At 44.3% G+C, this 23,319-nt stretch overlaps 1 protein-coding gene across 3 annotated transcripts in view; it reads left to right on the forward strand.

Annotated features, from left to right (window-relative positions):
* The window catches only part of PCCA (propionyl-CoA carboxylase subunit alpha), a 436,745-nt gene that overhangs the window by 390,682 nt on the left and 22,744 nt on the right, over window positions 1-23,319 (forward strand). The window contains exon 22 of one of the 3 annotated variants that reach the window (XM_065533441.2): window positions 5,508-5,540. The exons of the other annotated variants lie outside the window; for them this stretch is intronic. Coding sequence (XP_065389513.1) covers window positions 5,508-5,525 — 18 coding nt within the window. The 3' untranslated portion in view covers window positions 5,526-5,540. Of the gene's footprint in view, window positions 1-5,507; window positions 5,541-23,319 lie in introns of those variants that run through there. 3 annotated transcript variants of the gene reach the window in all.

Below are 23,319 nucleotides of genomic sequence, written 5' to 3' on the forward strand. Positions count from 1 at the left end.
AGCACTTTCGGAGGCCGAGGCGGGTGGATCACGAGGTCAGGAGATTGAGACAATCCTGGCTATCACGGTGAAACCCCGTCTCTACTAAAAATACAAAAAATTAGCCGGGCATGGTGGCAGACGCCCGTAGTCCCAGCTACTCGGGAGGCTGAGGCAGGAGAATGGTGTGAACCCGGGAGGCGGAGCTTGCAGTGAGCTGAGATGGCGCCACTGCACTCTAGCCTGGGTGACAAAGTGAGACTCCGTCTCAAAAAAAAAAAAAAAAAAAAGGAAGGGAGAAGCTGTTCCCACCCCGTTGCTTTAATGACAGTGGAAAAGGTGTGTGGATTGGGCCTGTGTTTCTCTACCAGCTACTTTGTTCTTTAAAGCACTGGCTAGCTAAGCCATCTCTTTTCCCCCCATATTTTGCCTCCTCGAGTGTTTGCCTAGAACCACTTGGCTGTGGCAGCCCTGCTGATGGGACGAGGTGCTCTGTAAGTTTCTAGGCAAGGTTTCTGGATCCGTGTTGAACTTGAACGCAGATAGCACAACCATATTGTAACAGCTCCTTACAAACCAGTCAGCACATGTGTGGTGAGCATTTCTAGAGTTGAATTATTGCTTAGGTCAATTGTAAGAGGAGTTTCTCTGAAAGAGTTCTGCTCTTTGAACTGGCAACCCCAACTCTAGAACTTAAAGAATTGTTTTTGTTAATTTTGCTGGCAGGAGATTCATCCAAGTTTCCTAAACTTACTACAAGGATATATATATATACAGAGGCCTTAAGGGATGCCCAGCCAGCCAAGCCCTAGGGAACGTCTTATCTGGCAGTTCTCGGGATCCACAGTGGCTTGGGTCATAATGATAATACTGTAACTGGGAGAGCTAATGTACATGGAGCACTCTGTATGTGTGAGGCACCGTAGATTATCTCTTCAATTAATCTTCTCATGAGATAAATACAGACGTTAAATAATTTTCCCAGGGTCACATAAGCTGGTACTAGGAACGGGGCTTAAACCAGGGTTCCTTAAGAACAAAAGCTATGAGGCCTTAGCGTCATAGACAGCAGCTCCCAGGTCTTACTCATCCTAGTGCAGTCCCATTAGCCTGCCTGAGCTCCCCCTAACACAGGACTCAGCCTCTGCCCACTGGGGCTTTCATTCCCACTACCATCCACAGTTTCCGCATATGGCCGGTCGGAACCTGTCATAGTGTCACGAGCCATTCTCTAAACCGCCGTCTGCCTGAAAACTGCCTCATTCTCTGTCATTCCTGAAGGAAGGACTCTGGCTGGCCCATCTCATCTTTTCTCACCTACGTGTTCGATGGATCCCTGGGTAATCTGAGGGCTGATGTTCTTCAGTCTCAGCCAATCCCAGAGATGGGAGGCAGAGTTTAGATGACGCTCTGAATACTGCCACCTAGGATGACTCCTGCAGGAGAAGTACTGAGACCCAGGTCCACCGTGGGAACCAACTGGATACGTTTCCAAAGATTTATGTCAGTGACAGTCACCACCATGTCCTTTGTATACACAAAATAATTAGAACCTACCTGACTGGCCATCAGTAGGAGTTTGATTAAAGAAGTTTTGTTGTTCCATATGGGAGAACATTCATACGCAGCCGTTAAAACAGTGATCAGATGCAATATGAACTATATTGTATAGTATAACTAACTATATTGTATAGTATAACTATACAAAAAGTTATACTATACAATATAGTTCATATTGTTCATAGTTCACATGGAAAGATGCAATATGAACTATATTGTAACATGAAAAAATAAAGTTAAAATGGCCTGTGTAGGATATTGTTTTGTTTTACAAACACAAAGTTGAGGCTGGGTGCAGTGGCTTATGCCTATAATCCCAGCACTTTGGGAGGCCGAGGCAGGAGGATCACTTGAGCCCAGGAGTTTGAGACTAGACTGGGCAACCTAGTGAGACCTCATCTCTGCAAAAACATTCAGAAAAAAACAATAAGCCAGGTGTGATGATACATGCCCACGATCCCAGCTACTCAAGAGGCTGTGGTGGCAGGATCGCTTGAGCCCAGGAAGTCAAGGCTGCAGTGAGCTGTGATTGTGCCACTGCACTCCAGCTTGGGCGACAGAGCAGAGAGACTCTGTTTCAAAAACACGAAGTCCCCACAAACATGAAAGGCTTAATCCAGGAATAGTAATAGTTGCCGAACTTGAGCAGAATTCTCTTCATGCTCTTCTGTTAGCGTCTGATATTTTATAATGAGCATATCCCTTGTATATTCAGCAATATATTTGAAAAATACATCAAGGTAAAGGAGTTGTGCTAATTAAAAGTAACTGAAATGAAAAATGTTGATTATTGAGGAAGAAAAACAATGACAGTAAGACATAGAGGCCTCAGCAGTATTACTGACAACTCAGTCAACTCAATCATTGTTACCTGTGTAATAGAACAAATTCAGGGCAGAGGTTCTGAACTTAAGCAGTGTTATTACTAAGGTGCTTGAAGGGGGAGCCCGCATTTCTTTAATAGCAACACTCCAGATTTCTGACATCTGAAAGTATCACACCATGAATTTTTTTTTTAACTCAGAAAAACCAGGAAAAACTTCAAATCACTGAATGATGTGTTAACCAAGTTTCTGACTTTAAGACTTTATTGACTCTGAATTTACATAGAATTCTAAGAATTTCAGTTAGCTGATTGTGTGTGTGGTGTGATGTTTAAAGTAAGTTTGGGAAATGCTGGGTTAAATTAATGTTTTTTATTTCAGGACGTCTCTAAGTCTTTACTAAGAGATGCCTTTACCACGTGGATGTCTGTTTTGAGTCTCCAAGATGGATATAGAATGCAGCATTTCTCCAACGAAATTTGACCACTGAGTCCTTGTTTTCTTTGGGCATGTACTAAGTAGGCTTTCCCAGAGCTCATTTTGTGGGATACCACAGGAAATGCTGTGTTTGGACCTTTTAATTAATTTATTTTTTGAGACAGGGTCTCCCTCTGTCACCCAGGCCGGAGTGCAAACTTTATGTTCAAAAACAGTTGGTGGGGTGCAGTTTGCAGACCTGATCTAGAGTGGTGCTTCCTGAGGGAATTCTAAGGAACATTATTTTCAGGGCATGTTAATAGCTAATGTGAAAAAAATAAAAGCAGGGGTAAGGGAGTGGCCCATGGTAAAACAGATCGGGGGGAAACTGGGAAAAGTTCACTACAGCACTTTCCACTAACTTTATCTGTGAGGCGCAGGGCCTTGCTCTGCTGCCCAGATTGAAGTGCAGTGGTGCAATCCTAGCTCACTGCAGGCTGAAACTCCTGGGCTCCAGTGATCCTCCTGCCTTAGCCTCCTGAGTAGCTGGATTATAGGTATGTACCACCACACTGGCTAATTAAAACAAACAAAAACAACAACTTGTAGATACGGGATCCCACTATGTTGCCCAGGCTGGTCTCAAACTCCTGAGCTCATGCCATCCTCCAGTCTCAGCCTCCAAAGCGGTGGGATTACAGGCATAAGCCACCGTGCCCAGCCTCCACCAACTTTAAAATGCTAATATGCAATATTTTTGCAATTTTTTTCAAAATGTCAACTCACAGATTACTGTGTTTCCTAAAAGCATTTAAAAAATACATAAGACAGGCCGGGCACAGTGGCTCACGCCTGTAAATCCCAGCACTTTGCAAGGCCAAGGCAGACGGATCACGAGGTCAGGAGATTGAGACCATCCTGGCTCACACGGCGAAACCCCGTCTCTACTAAAAACACACAAAAAATTTGCCAGGCGTGGTGGTGGGTGCCTGTAGTCCCAGCTACTTGGGAGGCTGAGGCAGGAGAATGGCGTGAACCTGGGAGGTGGAGCTTGCAGTGAGCTGAGATTGTGCCACTGCACCCCAGCCTGGGTGACAAAGCGAGACTCCCGTCTCAAAAAAAAAGGAAAAAAAAAAAAAGAGAAGAAAGTTTTATCGGAACACAGCTTTGCTCATTCCTGTATGTACTGTCAGTGGCTGCTTTCACATGACTGAAACAGAACTGACAGTGTGACATACAGAACTGACAGTGTGACATGCAAAACAGGTAAAAAAAAAAAAAAAAAAAAAAGAAAAAAAAAAAAAAGAAAAAAAAGATTGCCATCTAGCCCATTGTAGAAATAAGCTGGCTCACCTCTGACATAGATGATTAGTCATAGGTAGTTGTATGTGCAAATCGACTTTAATTTCCTTTTTCTACTCTAGCATGAATACATGCAATTGAACAGCTAATATAGGTGTGTGTATGTGTGTGTGCACATATGTATGTATTCTAAAATATTGTAAAATGTCAGGTGTTGCAAATAACATTGTTAACTGAAAGTGATGGAATGGCCGGCTAAACTTATATTTATTGTGTCAAAAAACGAAATGTACCAGACAATTAAGATAATTTTACCTAGGCTACTGCAGTAGGGGTAATGTTTATTAATGAGAAATGTCTCAGAGAAGAGGAAGAACTAGGGTTTTATAAATACAGGTGAACAAGGGAGTGGTCCAAGAATTAACGGGGTTCATGAAGAAGAGTGGAAGTCTATGGGGAAGGTGGCTTTGCCTCCAGCTATTTCCTGGGTTAGGAAAGAGGAGGGAGATTCTGTAACTTTCTGTGTTGTAGGAGCACAGGGCTCAGGGTTCAGCATTGTCAGTTGTCAACAGAATCAGTAAGTGTTATTAAATAGCGCATGGTGTGGTTCTGGCACTGAAATGGGGTTGTTTTCTAAGGCTGTATCCATGGCCACCTCTGCCTGTTTCCACAGTCTGTCTTGCATTGCTTCTGTTACCTGTATCCTGGTCAGCACAGTTGATGGTGAGTCATTGCTTATTGAAATGAATGAGATGGCAATAATGAAACCAGCTATTATAAATTAGAGCAAATATACACATTCAATGTGTTTTAAATGCATGTTATCTCTGGAGTAGTATCACTGGGTTGGTTCTATTTCAGTTTGCCTTTGGCATATTACTATACTCCAAGGAATATCATTTTTCCCTCTGTAAAGTCTTCGTCATGAAAATGGTCACCGTAGGTCTGATTTATGTTTTGGATCAGTAACAGGTCACAGCATAGATCCCATTCCTACATCAAGGTGAACAAGACCCTCACACTTTGGAGGGAGATTAGTTCCTTTGTAGAAGAACATGCACAATTAGATAAATCTGTTCAAATGGCTTAGATGACCAGAGCCAACATCTGATTACTATGAGCAAGGCACTTTTCTAAACATTTTTAGTATTTTGTGAACAGTTTTGTTAAGGTATACTTTACAGATAACATTCACCTCTTGAGCTACAATTCAATGAGTTCTCGTAAACTGAGTTGTGCAGCCATCACCACATTCCAGTTTTAGCGCATTTCCATCACCCCTAAACTTCCTTTCTGCCTGTTTGCGGCCAATCCCTGCTCCCTGGCCAGCCACAGGCAAGCACTGTCAACGTTTGGACAGTGTTGGATTACCTAATGGACTCTTCAAGACAGTCCTGTGGGGTGTTACTGTCATTCTCTCAGTTTTACAAGGTGAAGAAGTGAGGCACTGAGGGCACTCAGGGTGGTTTCAAATGACCGAGGCCAGGTGCTCAGGGCCCAGAACGCTCTTACCCACTACAACTCCAGTGAGCTTCAGAATCACCTGCTGAGCTTGTTTGACCACAGACTTCTGGGCTCCACCCTTGAATTCCTGGTGCCCTAGGTCTGGGATGGGGCCTGACAATTTGTATTTATAAGAAGTTCCTGAATAATGCTGCTGCTGCTGCTGGTCAGGGGACCCTGCTTTAAGACCTCCTGGTCTCCGCAATTTCAAACGTTGTAAGAAATAGTCACTCATGTGATTGGTTTGTGTGCTTAGTGCAGACTGTACAAGGATTTTTTTAAAAGCAAGTATTGTTCATTCTCAGGGAAGGAAATGTATGTTATGAGATGGAATTATATAATAAACAGAACCATTAAGTGTCATCTGAAAAGTGGTGTTTTCAATGGCGGGAAGTAGCATCGCTGCGTATTTTGTGTGTGTACGCGCCTCAGCTTTGTGTCATTGTGTAACTTTAATTTGAAAGAACGTCACGTGACTGCTGTTTTCATTTCTGCCTTTTAAAAAGCAGACAGCTATTCAGAACAGCAAGAAGCAGACCTAAACTTTGTTCGTACGCCCCTAGTCACAGGCAAAAATGGAAAGGGTAATTTACCAAAAAAGAAGAAAATAGAAAAAAAGGAAAAGAATAGAAAGAAAGTACTGACTCACTGCAAACAGCTGCAAAACGTTGCCCTTGGGATAGAGGTTAACTCGGTTGTGAAATAATGGCCAAGGCAGTGCAATCTTAATAACTTTTTCTTAGCCCTGGAGAAAGCTTCTGGATTGACTGTGAGGAGCTTGGCAGAAGGTGCTGCAGCTTGGTGGCTGGCTCAGCGGGAGGCCTGGGATTGAAAGCTCGCGGTTTGGCCGGCCGCGGTGGCTCAAGCCTGTAATCCCAGCACTTTGGGAGGCCGAGACGGGTGGATCACGAGGTCAGGAGATCGAGACCATCCTGTCTAACACGGTGAAACCCCGTCTCTACTAAAAAATACAAAAAAATCTAGCCGGGCGAGGTGGCGGGCGCCTGTAGTGCCAGCTGCACTGGAGGCTGAGGCAGGAGAATGGCGTAAACCCGGGAGGCGGAGCTTGCAGTGAGCTGAGATCCGGCCACTGCAGTCCAGCCTGGGCAACAGAGCAAGACTCCGTCTCAAAAAAAAAGAAAAAAAAAAGAAAGCTCGCGGTTTGCACAAGCTCTTTTGGATTTGTAACGCTTTTATTTTAAATCTCCAATACATGTAAATATTTTGGTCCCTTTTTTTTCCTCTATTTTTTAAAATAAAAATATCTTAATGAATATGAGTTAAATGAGAATCAAGTGGCTTCTGGGCCTCCCTGAAAGATCAAGTGGAAACATTGGATGACTCTAATGATGCCGAATTATAATCCATAAAGCACCTGGGCAAAGTTCAATCAGGGGTCCCATTTCAGAAGTTCTTTTGGAATGTAGGCAAAGGATCACTTAGAAAAGGTTCACCTACTCGGAGAGGAGGTGGTTCAGTATGACTTTCACAAGAAGCCTTAGTCCCAGCCCCACAGGGGCTGCTTAGATGGACTCTCATCTCTTTTTTTTTTTTTTTTTTTTTTTTTTTTGAGATGGAGTCTTGCTTTGTCGCCCAGGCTGGAGTGCAGTGGTGTGATCTCGGCTCACTGCAAGCTCCGCCTCCCAGGCTCACACCATTCTCCTGCCCCAGCCTCCTGAGTAGCTGGGACTACGGGTGCCCACCACGCCCGGCTAATTTTTTGTATTTTTAGTAGAGACGGGGTTTCACAGTGTTAGCCAGGATGGTTTTGATCTCCTGACCTTGTGATCCGTCCGCCGTGGCCTCCCGAAGTGCTGGGATTACAGGCATGAGCCACCGCGCCCGCCTGACTGTCATCTCTCTAAGCAGCAAGAGACAGTGGGAACTGCAGAAGGGTGTTTGCAGACTCATGCTGTTGACTAATGAATTGGCCACAGGGTTGCCCCTGGCACCTTGATACGGACAGGAGACAGGGAAATACTGGGTAGAAGAGGGTGGTTCCCCAGCAAAGGCCCCACCCTCAAGCCTGGAAACCCATGGCCCTAAATGGGAACAGGCATTCCCGTTTTTGTGCCCAAATGTTGCCTTTTGGCCCACCACGGCCCCCTATCCTGTATCCATATAAACCCCAAACCCCAGGCTCCACAAGCAGAAGAGTGGCAGAGCAGTGCAGCAGAGGAGGAGAAAAGAAAAGGTGCGCCTGAACATTGAGAGGAGTTCTGCTGGGGAGGGTAGGAGAGATCAGCTGTGGGACCGCCAAACTCCAGGGGAAAGATGATCTTCCCACTCCATCCCCTTTCCAGCTCCCCATCTGTCTCACCGAGAGCCACCTCCATCACTCAGTAAAATCCTCACATTCACCATCCTTCAAGTCTGGGTGACCTGATTCTTCCTGAATGCTGGCCAGTTCTTGGAAAACCCCCCCCCCCCCGAGTCTTGTGGTCCAAACTGGGAAAATATAGAATTAGTCAAAAGACTGAAGTCTTGGTCATCTACATGCTTGCAAATTCCAGCCTTCCTGGCCTGTGAGTGTTGCATGAATATAGCAGGAAGTCAGCACTCTACCATCTTTCACAAAACATGATGTGTTTCAGTCCATGCCCAGTGAACACTGTTCTCCACCTCCCTCCCTCCCAACTTGCTTGCTTTCAGCTTCTCTTTAAAGTACACTTTAAAATTGGATCTTTTTCATTCAGACATAGAGAGGAGTGGCATATAAGAAGCAAACATTTGACCGGGCATGGTGGCTCACACCTGTAAACTCAGCACTTTGGGAGGCTGAGGTGGGCAGATCACGAGGTCAGGAGATGGAGACCATCATGGCCAACATGGTGAAACTCCGTCTATACTAAAAATACAAAAATTAGCTGGGTGTGGTGGTGCACACCTGTAATCTCAGCTACTCAGGAGGCTGAGGTGGGAGAAGAGCTTGAACCCGGGAGGTGGAGATTGCAGTGAGCCGAGATCATGCCACTGTAATCCAGCCTAGTGACAGAGCTCTGTCTAAATAAATAAATAAATAAAAGGCAAACATTGACCAATTTCTCATCTCTTAAGCCATTGTTTGTTTAATGGAGTAGTAGATGATGTGCGTTGTTGTCTAACAAGAACATTGTCCCTTGCGGGACTGCACTTAGCATTAACCTTTGGATGCCATGGCTAGGTCAGGATGCCAGCCTAAGCAGTCTTGACTTTAGATTTGAAATTCCGGCCAGGTACGGTGGCTCACGTCTATAATCCCAGCACTTTGGGAGGCCGAGGCAGGCAGACCACCTGAGGTCAGGAGCTCGAGACCACCCTGACCAACATGGAGAAACCCTGCCTCTACTAAAAATACAAAATCAGCTGGGCGTGGTGGCGCATGCCTGTAATCTCAGCTACTCGGGAGGCTGAGGCAGGAGAATGGGTTGAACCCGGCAGGTGGAGGTTGCGGTGAGCCAAGATTGCACCATTGCACTCCAGCCTGGGCAACAAGAGCAAAACTCTGTCTTTAAAAAAAAAAAAAAAAAAAAAAATCTTTGTAATTCCTTCAACACATTACATGACAAGTACCTCTCGCCTTATCTACTAGTGAAGACTCTGCCCGGCTGGCTGGCTTCCTGACAGTTCTGTGGCGGTCTGTTCTTTCCTGTGTACACTCCTTAAATTGTGCCATCCCTACTTCTGGAAAGCTCACCATTTCCTCTACCCCTATTTGATTTATTTTACCCCAAGATTCATCTCAAATCCTCCCTGCTCCCTAAATCCTCCTCTGACTGCCTTAGTTCTCCCTCTGAAATTCCGTAGCATTTCATTTACTCAACACAGACTCAGAGAAATTTGTTGGTAGGAGGGACCTTAGAACCGCGGTTCTCAACTGGGGCAGTTTTGTACCCCAGGGGCTATTCGGTGATGTCTGGAGACATATTTGGTTGTCACAGCTGGGAGGGAGTGCTATGGCATCTAGTGTGTGGAAGCCCGAAACCCCGCTAACCATCCTACCCAACACAGGACAACTCCAAAACAAAGATTAATCCAGGCTTTCGGCTGCCATTGGGAAACTTGTCCACATTACCACCGCATACCTGGTTCTACGATTTTCCTCTACAGGTGCATGTTCCCGAGTAATTGCACACTTTGTAACGTCTCGTAGTCCCTGTAGCTAGTCTAGTTAATTTCTGCTCGTCATGGAAAATGCCACCTCTCTGAAATGGCCAGCACTGGAGAGACGAGATTGCTGCTGATGGTGAGCCCAGGGGACTACGGTGTCCCTTCTATTTTTGTTAACTTGTAGTTATTTGTAGGATGGTTGCCTTTAGGGCAGCTTTTTTTTTTTTTTTTTAAGTTTGTAAAGCTTGTGAGAAAAATCCTTATTTGTAAAGTAGCTCAGCATTATTTGGAATGTTCTTGCTTCTCATTTATGACTACCCAATAAAGAAAATACCTTTTCCTGTTCTGCTGTCCAGTTTGTTGGGTTAATTTGGGAGATAGTGTCAGCACCCTGGAATTATGCCAACTTCCAATTAGCACTCTTTGTAACCACTGACTTCACTTTCAAAGTAATTACTGCAGATTTTCTCACTACCCTGAACATAGCCTACACGCTTTTAATCCCACACTTATTTTTTTCTCATCTAAAAGGAAAACTTATTTTAGATGTTCATACTTTTTAATTTTTTAAACTTATTTTGAAATAACTTCAGACTTGGCGAAAAGTTGAAAAACAGTAATACAAAGAATGTCCAGGTCATTTCACCCAGAGTCCCCAAATGTTAACGTTTTATCAGGGCTATTTATTGTGTATTCTCTCCTTCTCTCTCCCTCTCTCTCCCCACCCCCACCATCTATATATGTAAATAATTGGTATCTTCTGAACCATTTCAGCAAATTGCTAACAATACTTAAGCGTGTATTTCATCGACACAGGACAACACTCCCTTATGTAACTGCAATGCAGTACTGTTACCACAATTGGGAAACCAACATTGAAACAGCACTGTTGTCTAATCTACAAACCTTTCAAATTTTGCCAGTTTTCCTACTCTTTAAAATGTTTTCAAATTGTTGCCAGTTTGCTCACTGTAAAAAATACTGGCTTTAAAGCCAAAGGAAAAAAAGTGTTATTTTCTGGCCCAGGATCTGCTCAGAATCACACTATCGCGTTGACTTTTCCTGTCCTATTGGTCTCTTGAATCTGGAATCGTTCCTCCGTCATTGTTTGGCTTCCATGATCTTGACATTTTTGAAGACAGGCCATTTATTTTGTCAGATGGCTCAATTTGCGTTCATTTGGTGTTTCCTCATAGTCAGGTTGTTACTCAGTTTTGGCAGAAACGTAATGGTAGTGCTGCTGCGTTGTCCTTGTTGCCCCCTTTTGGGAGGCGCATGTTCATGTTTCTCTTTGTCCCACTGTGAATGGCATCACTTTGATCATTTGGTTCAGGTGGTCGTTGTCCCTTTCTCCACTCTAAAGTTACTACTTTCCTTTTTCCGTTTATCTGGTAAAGGAAATAGACAGTTAAGCTGATAATTTCAACATAATACGGTGAGTGTTAGACAGCCAGGTGCCTTGGGAGCCAGTAAGTAGATGTCACCCAACCTAGAGCTCAGGGAAGGCTTCTGGAGTTGATGACACCTCAACTGTGACTTAAGGAATGACTATGAGTCAGACAAGCAAAGGAAAATGGGGAGGGTATTTTAGAAGGACATGATACCATGAACACAGCCATGGAGCCATGAAACTGCACAGTGTGTTCAGGGTGCTACAGTGGCTGGCAGCTTGAGTTCTAGGATGGAGTTCGGAAGATGTCACAGAATCCCACCATGGCAGTGCAAGAGCACTTGTTCTCACGGGAGGCTGGAAGCAGAGGCTGTGCTCCTTGTCCCTCAAAAGCTCTAAAGTCTCTTTTGTCTTTTAATTCCATAGTTCTCTCTCCCCTAATTAACATGGAGCTAAAAATAGCAGAGAATTGGGGGGAAGATTATAGTCAAAGAAGTTTCATCACAGGACGCATGTTAATTTGATTGCACTGGAAATTGGTTTCCTTCTCTTAGAAAATAAAAATCATCTTTGCAAAAAATTGTCACTTCTTTTTCTCTCACTTTTTTGAGGGTGAAAATTAGTGAAAAATGAAAATATGAACAAATTGTGCAAATAAACCTAAAAAGTCAGCGAATTTGGCTTTGAAGTATGCATCTGAGATGCCTACCATTCTTTGGCTTGAATGAGAAGTGTAAATTGTGGAATGGTAAAGCAGTGTAGCCTCTTTGACACCCAGCCAATTTAATTTTTTTTTTTTTTTTTTTAATTTTAGTGGCAGTAAGTTCTGACTTACCAAGGCTTGGGGTAGCAGATACTATCAGAGCTGCCAGGACTTTACCAGGCTCCTGTCAAGAAACTGCTGTAATTCTGCAAGAGTCTTCAAATTAAATTCATGCCAAGTCATTTCCTCTGTTCTACCAGTGAGGTCATCCTTGCAGGTGACCATTAGTGATGCTGTCAGCAAGAAAAGGATTATGAACTGAGGTCTAAATTTCAGTGATGTCTAGGCAAAAATAAATGTTCGAAAGAATTTAGTGAGGTTTCCAAGACCTGGTAAATTTCCAGAGAAATTGCCAGATTTGTGCGCTCTTGATTTTAGCCTGAAGGATCACATTCTTCAGCATTGGAAGTTTTTCCTTCTTTTTTTACTTTTTTTTTTTTTTAAGACACAGGGTTGCACTCTGTCACCGAGGCTGGAGTGCAATGGCAGGATCATAACTCACTGTAAACTTCGAACTACTAGGCTCAATTGATCCTCCTGCCTCAGCCTCATGAGTAGCTAAGATTACAGATATGTGCCACTATGCCTGGCTAACCTTTTTTTTGGTAGAGACAAGGTCTTGCTGTATTGCCCAGGCTGGTCTCGAACTTCTGGCCTCAAAGTAATCCTCTCACCTCAGCCTCCCAAAGTGCTGAGATTACAGGCATGAGCCACCACATGCAGCCCAACTTTCAAGTTGTCATAGTTATCGCCAGTTGCCTCTCTTTTTGTCTGGAGATGGGTAGGTTAGCAAAAAAAATAATAATAAAATAAATTTTTTTTTTCATTCACAAATATTGAATGTCTTCTATGTACCCGATACTATAATGCTCTCTCATGGAGGTTAGTACTGTCTACTGGAGAAGACATACCAAAAACGAGAGAGAGAAAGAGGAAAGCCACACATCAATTGGAAACACACCCATGTTAGTGACTAACGAGCCTGCACATGAAAGCTTTACAAATTCATATGGCCAAATAGATTTTCTTGTTTCTTGAGTCAAAATTCACATAACACAATTAACCATTAGCTAAGTTAAAAATACAATTCAGTGCATTTATTAACATTCACAACGCTATACAACCATCATCTCTATCCAGTTCCAAGATGATTCATCACCCCAAAAAGAAACCTCATTTCCATTAAGTGATCACTCCCTATTTTCCCCCACCTCCCCCTGGCAACCCCTAGTCTACTGTTCATGTGTGACTTCTTCCACTCAGCATGACACTTCTGAGGTTCATCCACACTGGAGCATGTGTCTGGTCTTTGTAGGTTTATTCCACTACCAACCATGTTCTTTATGCTTAAAATAACTCCTCCCTATTGAACTGTTTCGGAGTGATATTTCCTGGGGTGGGGACAGTTTAATGATTCATCTCTGTTATGTTAGCATACTTGTTTATAGTAGAGAGAAATTTTGTATTCTGCCGCTATACCTTGTCAAAACCTTTTAACAAGGCGTTGATTCAGTTCTCTGGTTCTGAGAACTTGGCAGTGGAAGACAAGACTTCCACCAGCATTGCAAGCAAAATCATTGATGTCAATTCATGTTATCGTAGAAAACCATGAGTTGTGACAAGTGAAAGCTTTTCACCAAGCCACAAAACTGTGGGCTGCAGTCAATACATGGAACACGAGGAGTTTGTTTCCATTGCTCAGCATAGCACTCTTTCACTAGTTCTAAAATATTCATAGCCTTTGCTGTTCCCAAAAGACGCTTGAAAAATAAGATTTCTCCTTTGTCAGCATCCGTGTTCACATAACTGGTGAAACTACGAGACAGTTTTGTATCCTGGAAGATAGTCATTGTTCCATTCAGGTGTTTGAAATGGTTTATCTAGCCGGGCGCGGTGGCTCAAGCCTGTAATCCCAGCACTTTGGGAGGCCGAGGCGGGCGGATCACGAGGTCAGGAGGTCGAGACCATCCTGGCTAACACGGTGAAACCCCGTCTCTACTAAAAATACAAAAAATTAGCCGGGCGTGGTGGTGCGTGCCTGTAGTCCCAGCTACTTGGAGGCTGAGGTGGGAGAATGGCAGGAACCCGGGAGGCGGAGCTTGCAGTGAGCCGAGATGGTGCCACTGCACTCCAGCCTGGGTGACAAAGCGAGACTCCGTCTCAAAAAAAAAAAAAAAAAAAAAAAAGAAAATAAATGGTTTATCTGCTCATTCACAGGATGTAAGAGATTAGTGAAATATTTGTGATTCTGATGTTGATGACTTTTAATGTTTGACAGAGAAACTCTTCCAATTATTTTCTTCTGGTCCAGGCCTCACTCGTTCTAGCCCACGTGGCTCTAGTGAACCTCCTTTAATCCGCAGAGTAACAGGCAAGACTGTAGCAGGATGCCTCAGGACAGACTTTTATGTTGGGACAAGTAGTATCTTAGTAAAGTGGTTCCAGCCTTTCATATCCTGCCTCCTTGGGATACAGAGTGTTTCTTTCCAGAGCTTCTGGGATAGACTGCTGCCTGCTGCATCCGCACCTCTGTTGCAGAAGCACATTTGTCCCGTTATGTCTAGTGACAAAAATAAGACCAACTCCTCAGTGAACTTTCTCGTACATCCGAATGTAAACAAGACAAGTATATTTGACATTTTAAAAAGGTTTTTTTCTTTCACAGTTTTCAAAATAACAGAAGCAAAGGAAAAAATATTTCTTGTGTTTCTAATTCACAGGTTGCTTGAGACTTTTTTTTGGAGGTGCTAGTATTTTATCGGCCACAGAGTTTTGAAGGCAAATACAATTAAATCATGCTTCTGTCATTTGGGGAGAAGGAATAACAGATTCATTTTTTTTTTTTTTTTTTTAAAGATGAGAGAGACAGTATTTGGGATCTGTCTTTAGATTATTCTACCTCTGAATCTAACTGAAGTGAGAAATTAGGCAAGAATGGAATCTCGTCACCCAGGAAAAAAGCTAAACAGTTCTGGCTCAGTCCATTTTCTCCTGAGCCTGTCTTCAGACTGAGGTGATCAGTGTTAGAATGGATGGAGTCACCAGGCTCTCCACGTTCTGGTAAGATTGTAGTATGGTTGAAAGTCCAGCTCTTCAGTGTGTGATTTCCTCTTGCAGACACCAGACCAAGGGCAGTAGTGATCTGGTGCTTATATTTTGTTGTTATTTGTTGAGACCAGAACTCTCCTTAAGGATATATTTATATATATTTTTAATATTAAAGCTTCTTTTCAAGGAATGTATACTTAATTAGTTCATGTAATAACATGTGCATTCCATTTAAAGTTACCTTGCTAAATTTTCTAAGACTTTTTAGCTTCCCCATAGTTTTTAATAAACCAAAAGATCAAAGGAACAGTCCCCAGTTGCCCAAATATAGAGCAGTTAAGGCTGGTTTCAGCTCATCTGAAATCTGTAAACATTTAAAGAAAGCCTCTCTCCCAGAAGATACTGAGCACAGTGGCTTCTCCAGTCTCAGAATGTTAAGGTTACTTACAGCTAGAGAGGCCTTCAGTCTATATTAATGAGTTCCTTTCCTAATCTCACCCTTCTAAGAATGTATTTGATCCAATTTGGGGTCAGCCACATTGAGGCCAAAGAAAAATTAATGGGGTAGTAACTGTAGGCACCAAAACACTCCCCAAACCTTGAGACATCAAATAAGCAAGACTGAATATATGCAAAAGATACTTAAACTATGTATCTTTAGCCTGGTGCGGTGGCTCACGCCTGTAATCCCAGCACTTTGGGAGGCCGAGGTGGCTGGATCACAAGGTCAGGAGTTTGAGACCAGCCTGGCCAATATGGTGAAACCCCATTTCTACTAAAAATACAAAAATTAGCCAGGTGTGGTGGTGGGTGCCTGTAATCCCAGCTACTCGGGAGGCTGACGCAGGAGAATTGCTTGAACCTGGGAGGCGGAGGTTGCAGTGAGCCAAGATCACCAAGATCGTGCCACCGCATTCCAGCCTGGGCAACAGGGTGAGACTCTCAAAAAAAAAAAAAAAAAAAAAGTGTCACTCAGGTATTTTTCTACCTAGATCGAGTCAAACATCCTTTTTTTTTTTTTTTTTTTTTGAGACGGAGTCTCGCTCTGTCTCCCAGGCTGGGGTGCAGTGGCCAGATCTCGGATCACTGCAAGCTCCGCCTCCCGGGTTCCCGCCATTCTCCTGCCTCAGCCTCCCGAGTAGCTGGGACTACAGGTGCCCGTCACCTCACCCGGCTAGTTTTTTTTGTATTTTTTAGTAGAGACGGGGTTTCACCGTGTTAGCCAGGATGGTCTCGATCTCCTGACCTCGTGATCCGCCCGTCTCGGCCTCCCAAAGTGCTGGGATTACAGGCGTGAGCCACCGCGCCCGGCCAAACATACTTTTAAAAATCATTTTAGGCCGGGCACGGTGGCTCAAGCCTGTAATCCCAGCACTTTGGGAGGCCGAGACGGGCGGATCACGAGGTCAGGAGATCGAGACCATCCTGGCTAACACGGTGAAACCCCGTCTCTACTAAAAAATACAAAAAAAACTAGCCGGGTGAGGTGACGGGCACCTGTAGTCCCAGCTACTCGGGAGGCTGAGGCAGGAGAATGGCGGGAACCCGGGAGGCGGAGCTTGCAGTGAGCCGAGATCTGGCCACTGCACCCCAGCCTGGGCGACAGAGCGAGACTCCGTCTCAAAAAAAAAAAAAAAAATCATTTTATCTGTATAAACTTGTGAGGTACAAGTGTAAATTTGTGACATGCATAGATTGCATAGAGAGGAAGTCAAGGGTTTTAGGTATCCATCACTTGAGTAATGTACATTGTATCCATGGAGTAATTTCTCATCGTCCATCCTCCTCCCACCCGCTCACCCTTCTGAGTCTCCATTGTCTACTATCAGAAAAGCCTTCTCTAGCAGCGCATTGTCAGCTGAGTCTAGGAGAAGAAAGGCTTCTCATGGACATGAGCTAAATTCCCTGGGAAAGGCCATTCCATAGTGGAGAAGGCCTTCTGTTCACCCACAATGTGGTCCTCAGACCAGCAGCTTCAGCATCTCCTGGGAACTCATTAGAAATGCAGACCCCAGGCCAGGCAAGGCAGCTCATGCCTGTAATCCCAGTACTTTGGGAGGCCAAGGTGGGCGGATCACAAGGTCAGGAGTTCGAGACCAGCCTGGCCAACATAGTGAAATCCTGTCTCTACTAAAAATACAAAAAAACTAGCCAGGCATGGTGACGCGTGCCTGTAGTCCCAGCTACTTGGGAGACTGAGGCAGGAAAATCGCTTGAACCTGGGAGGCGGAGGTTGTGTTGAGCCGAGATCGTGCCACTGCACTCTAGCCTGGGCAACAGAGTGAGACTGTCTCAAAAAAAAAAAAAAAAAAAAAAAAAAGGAAATGCAGACCCCAAGCCAAACCTGAACTGGAAACTCAAGTGGGGGGCGTAGCAGTCTGTGTTTTTACTAGCCCTCCAGGCGAGTTTTGATGCTTCTGTGATTGAGAACTGCTGCTTATGCTGTCTTGGTGAGAACACTTCTGCCAATGCCTCTTCTGCTGATTCTGTATTTATCAAAGAACCACTGACTATAATTTAGTGCTCACACTACAGTTAGGAGGTGTGTGAGTTCCCTTTACAAACCTATTTCTTACTGTAAATTCCTAAGATGGTTTGTATGTCAGTATCTTAATGAGCTTGAAAAAAGTGAATCCATCTCGTTCAGAATGATGCATTATGAGTGTATAGTGGAAATCTACCTTCGAAACCTGTGAAACAGGCCCAGCCCCTGATCCAGGCAGATTTCACTAAGGTGGAGGTCAGGGTAGATGTCCCTGCTGAACGGGGACCCTCTCATCCCACCTCACCCTGGCTGTGTGTACTGTATATTTTTAACCAAGGGGACAGCAGAGTGGCACAGAATGGCTGGTACTCAGTATTCCTGGTTTCTGGATTATACAGATGCAGGGGAAATGTCTCCTAGTCTTATTTCACGGGCTACTGTGTAGCATTATTGAACTGCAATGGTAAGAGGGTTAGGTAGGCATTTTTCATTTTGATTAGACAGCTATCATTTACAAATTAGACCACAGAGAATCGACCTTAATTTCTGTGACTAAAGCTTTTGGCAGTAACTTTTGGCATTTCTGGCCCTCTAGACTTGAAAATGACTGAGTGGTTACAATTTACAAAGTTAAGAGAGCTTTCTGTTGATTGGTATGAATGGTAGGTATGAGGTAGATTCTTAGGAGTAAAGGACAGGGATTCAGGGACAATCCTAGTGGAGTCACTGCAGCCACGCAGAGTTGTCTGTTACATGCAGATAACGAGTCACGCTGTTGTGGATAATTAGAAAAAGAGGAAACAAAGTTGAGAAAAGAACAGGGAGGCCGAGCAGATGGCAGAGGACAGGAAATTTCAGTGCAGCGTTGGGAAAGGCTGTAGAAGCTGAGGCCAACGCAGACCCAGGGCCTTAAAGCTATATTTACAGCTGGACCTTCTGACTCCTGGGGTGCAGAGGAGGCTGGATCGTGGGAGAGAGACTGGCAGGGCCACTGGAGGATACTCTGCCACATTCTCGAGTTGGCCTGGGCAGTGGCTGCGTGTTGACAGAGCTTGGAACAGCAGCATGCTTAAGACAAGCTAGCTAAGCAGGCACAAGGAAAAATAATTTACCTAAGTCCTTTCCGGCCGGGCACAGTGGCTCACGCCTGTAATCCCAACACTTTGGGAGGCTGAGGTGGGCAAATCACCTGAGGTCAGGAGTTTGAGACCAGCCTGACCAACATGGAGAAACCCCATCTCCACTAAAAGTACAAAATTAGCTGGGTGCGGTGGCGTATGCCTGTAATCCCAGCTACTCAGGAGGCTGAGGCAGGAGAATCGCTTGAACCCAGGAGGCAGAGGTTGCCGTGAGCCAAGGTCGTGCCATTGCACTTCAGCCTAGGCAACAAGAGCGAAACTCCATCTCAAAAAAAAAGAAAGAAGTAATAATAAAATTTTTTTCTGTATTAAACATCCTGTGTTTAAAAGTCTACAGTGAGTAGAGGATGTTGAATGGCAAAAGATCCTAATTTTCTCCCTCTTTAAATGAGCTGTGGGCTGGGCACAGTGGCTCATGCCTGTAATCCCAACACTTTGGGAGGCCGAGGTGGGTGGATTGCTTGAGCCTAGTAGTTCGAGACCAGCCTGGGCAACATGGCAAAACCCTGTTTCTACAAAAAATTTTTTAAAACTTAGCCGGGCGTGGTGGCATGTGCCTATGGTCTCAGCTACTTGGGAGGCTGAGGTGGGAGGATCACTTGGGCCCAGGAGGTTGAGGCTGCAGTGAGCTGTGATCACATTACTGCACTCCAGCCTGAGTGACAGAGTGAGGTCCTCAAAAATAATAATAAGCAGTCTTCAGTGTTTCATTTTATCCAGGCTAAATGTATTTGTAGTTTACATATATTATATGTTTATATTTTGATAGATTCATGTGAGTAAAAGATATACAATAAAAATTGACGTTACTGAAGGGGAGTGGGATTAGATGTGAGAGCGTGGATTAGTAAGTTGTTTTATATAGCTCTTTACCATTGGACTTGTTACAACAAGCCTATAACTATTTTTAACTCCATAAAATACATGGTTTTATAAGAGCTGTGAAATTTCACTCAGCCCCTTGATTTTCATTTTCTTATAAAATCTCAGGTTCCTCAAATATGAATTCTTCTGCCATGAGAAATTAGAAACATAGTCTTAAAGTCTGGGGAAAGATGATTATAGTCAGATCCCATAGATAGGACGAAGTTCCAAGTCAGGAGAATGTTCATATGAGAATTGAATAGAAGGCCAAATTATTAGGTTAGGAAGGTGATCAGAGAATCAGCATGAAGAGTGAAGAGTTGAGGTACGTGGCTGTTGTGCACCTGAGAGCATGTGGGCAGGCGTGGAAGCAATTCAGATCCTTGTGTGTTGAATTCTAGACCCATCCAGACAGCCTCCAGAGTCTTCTCAGTGACTGTGCCCAAGAATTTTGTTCATCTGTGGACATGTTTTAATGACAACAATCAGTAGTAATGATGGCTGTTAAATACTTACTGACCTCTCTGTGTTCTGAGACTTCTTCATACAAGAATTCACTTACTGGCCGGGCGCCGTGGCTCACGCCTGTAATCCCAGCACTTTGGGAGGCTGAGGTGGGCAGATCAAGAGGTCAAGAGATCGAGACCATCCTGGCCAACATGGTGAAACCCCATCTCTACTAAAAATACAAAAAAACAGCTGGGCATGGTGGCACGCGCCTGTAGTCCCAACTACTCGGGAGGCTGAGGCAGGAGAATCACTTGAACCCAGGAGGTGGAGGCTGCAGTGAGCTGAGATCATGCCACTGCACTCCAGCCTGGGTGACAAAGCGAGACTCTGTCTCAAAAAAAAAAAAAAAAAAAAAAAAAAAAGAATTCACTTACTTTCCACAGAGGTAGATACTATTATGATCCACAGTTCATAAAGAAGGAATCTGAGACATGGAAAGTCGAACTTTCCCAAGCGTCTAAGTGGAAGAGTATTCTGACTCCAGATCCTAAACAGTAAACCACTACTCTACTGCCTCGCACCCTGGAGATTTTCTGTAAGAGAGGGGCTAAAATAAAAAAGCCCACCTCATGTTGATCACATTCTTAGTAATCCTTGAATACGTTTATATTGTGTCATTCATGAATGTCTTTCCCCTTTGGCCAGATTATGGGATTTAGGTCAGGAGCCATTTTTTCTTGTTTATTTTGTATTCTTAACATTGCCCAGATATGCTCGATCAATGGTTTTTGAATGAATGAACCAAACTGTTTCTCTAATTCACTGTGCTGCTAACTAAGGAAAAGACAACCGTGGGGTCCCTCGCTGTGTGCCCAGGAACCTCTTTGAACACGAAATCAACTTTGTTTCTTTGATTTTAGAGCCAGATGTGATGTTTGAAGAATGTAATCTATTTGCTCTCAAACGTGGAGAGCATAGAGCTAGAACTCTAACAATTAGAAGTTAATCTGAGACGTCCTACAATACACGATTTTAAAATAAAATCCACCAGTGTCAGCCTGGTGCAGTGGCTCATGCCTGTAATCCCAGCACTCTGGGAACCTGGGGCAGGTGGATCCCTTGAGCCCAGGAGTTCAAGACCAGCCTAGGCAATGTGGCAAACCCCATCTCTACAAAACATACTCAAACACTAAGCAGGCATGGTGGTGTCTGCCTGTAGTCCCAGGTACTTGGGAGGCTGAGGTGGGAGGATCACTTGTACCCAGGAGGTCGAGGCTGCAGTGAGCCATGGTCACGCCACTGCACTCCAACCTGGGTGCCAGAGTGGTACCCTGTTCTCTGCCCACCCCCGCCAAAAAAGAAATCCACTACTCTTTCATTCTGAACAACCACAGATGTTTGGAAAGGAGACAGGAAATACCTGGTGAATAGTTACTGTCCAGCAGTTGCTAGGTGCACTGCACATCTTCATAAATTTAATCCTCAAAAGAATTATTCAAGACCTGTATTAGTGTGATTTTAGAGAGGACATTTGTCTGAGGTAACTTGGTCAGAAGGTGCCATCTTGTTGGGATGTCACACTCAGGCCAGTTGGCTTCAGAGACTTGGGCTTTCATGCTCTGCTGCTGCCAGGACGGGGGCCACATCGCCCTGTCTCCCAATTTCTCCCATGGCTCTCCAGGCCTTGGCTACCTTCAGCATCGTGTTCTGTACACAGCACAGCATGAGGGCGCCGGCAGTCCTCCTTGGCTCAGCGTCTAGGATATGTCAGAACTGTAAACCGTAAGATTCTTAGGCGACCCCGACACCAGCGCTCATTTCTCCTACTTCAGTCCAGAACCTTTCGGGGGTGGGGGTGGGCGGTGGGGGTTTCAGTTGTTTTCTGCTTCAGTTTTCTTGGCCAACAGTCTACCTCACAGCATCAGTCATCTCTAATTTTGTTTACTCTGACTTTATTTTAGTTTCTGAATTTCTGTCCCATAAAGCCAGCATTTTGGCATTTTGAATTTTGAGTTTCTTCAGTGAATTCATAACAGTAAAAATATTTAAGAAAACCTGTAAAGGCAAGATTGTTGTTGAAGGCCCTCACATTAGAACACTTCCCAGGTGCTCCAACTTGCGGGGGACTGAGGACTTACATGGGAAGGCTGAGCTCCCCATCTTTTTTCCCCAAAGATCATTCATTCTGACAGCATGACTTCAACTTGATACGAGCAAAGAACATTTCAGATAGGAGGAGGAAGAAGAGGGTGGCGCCATTGTGGAATGGTACACTTCCTCACCTCCGTGCTTATTTACATAATTGTGTTTTTATAACATTTCCTGTACTTTTCTGTAAGCTGATGCTGTCCTAATTATAGATTTTTAAGAGAACACTTCATTGTACCCCAAATTATATAGTACTTTAAAAAGGTACTTTCTTACCCTTTTACCAAATACCTTATAAACTCGTAATTACATAAAACAATTCGAGATACAGAATAGAAACAGCCTGTACTGTTAACAGATGTTGGTATTGTTATATAATTGAGTACATGGCTTTCAAAGATCTGTAATATTTTTCTTGAGTAAAAAGAAAAAAAAATGACTCATTATAGTCATAATGTGTCATGGAGACTCCGGATCAAATAGAATGCACATGTTCTATTTTGTGCATTCTGTACAGTTCATTGTAAATGGCCTTGCCTTTGTGGATGTGAAAGTGCCACTTATTCCAGCAAATTGTCTTTGTGGCATATGCACCTACTTGTTAGCTTGCGGGCACTTGGGCCAGGCAGAGGCTGGGCCCCCTTTATCATCGGCACACCTGCACATTATGGCGCTGCGCTCCAGGGAGGCTGCCGTCATTAACAGACTTGCTCCTTGGGAAACCCACTGAGGACTTCTCAGTGCCCTCCTGCCCATCAGACACCACCTCAGAATTCTTTTTTTTTTTTTTTTTTTTTGAGACGGAGTCTCGCTCTGTCACTCAGGCTGGAGTGCAGTGGCCGAATCTCAGCGCACTGCAACCACCACCTTCCAGGTTCAAGCGATTCTCTCGCCTCAGCCTCCCAAGTAGCGGATTATAGGCGCTTGCCACCATGCCCGGCTAATTTTTGTATTTTTAGTAGAGACGGGGTTTCACCATGTTGGCCAGGATGGTCTCAAACTCCTGACCTCAGGTGATCCGCCTGCCGTGGCCTCCCAAAGTGCTGGGATTACAGGCGTGAGCCACCGCGCCCAGCCGACCTCCTCAGAGTTCTTAGAAGACTAGGAATGGGGCAGCCTCCCAGACGCCAGCTCTCTTTCCTCTGTCAGTTTTAGGCCTCTCTTATGATACTAGTGATACAGATTACAAAGTAACCTCAGTGCAACACAAGGGAAGAAATAAATCCTCTCTTATTGAGTGCTGGGTCTATGTTTAATTTTCTTTCTTTCTTTCTTTTTTTTTTTTTTTTTTTGAGACGGAGTCTCGCTCTGTCGCCCAGGCTGGAGTGCAGTGGCCGGATCTCAGCTCACTGCAAGCT

The sequence above is a fragment of the Macaca fascicularis genome, chromosome 17, assembly GCF_037993035.2.
Source record: "Macaca fascicularis isolate 582-1 chromosome 17, T2T-MFA8v1.1".
In the NCBI taxonomy this organism is placed as follows: domain Eukaryota; kingdom Metazoa; phylum Chordata; class Mammalia; order Primates; family Cercopithecidae; genus Macaca; species Macaca fascicularis.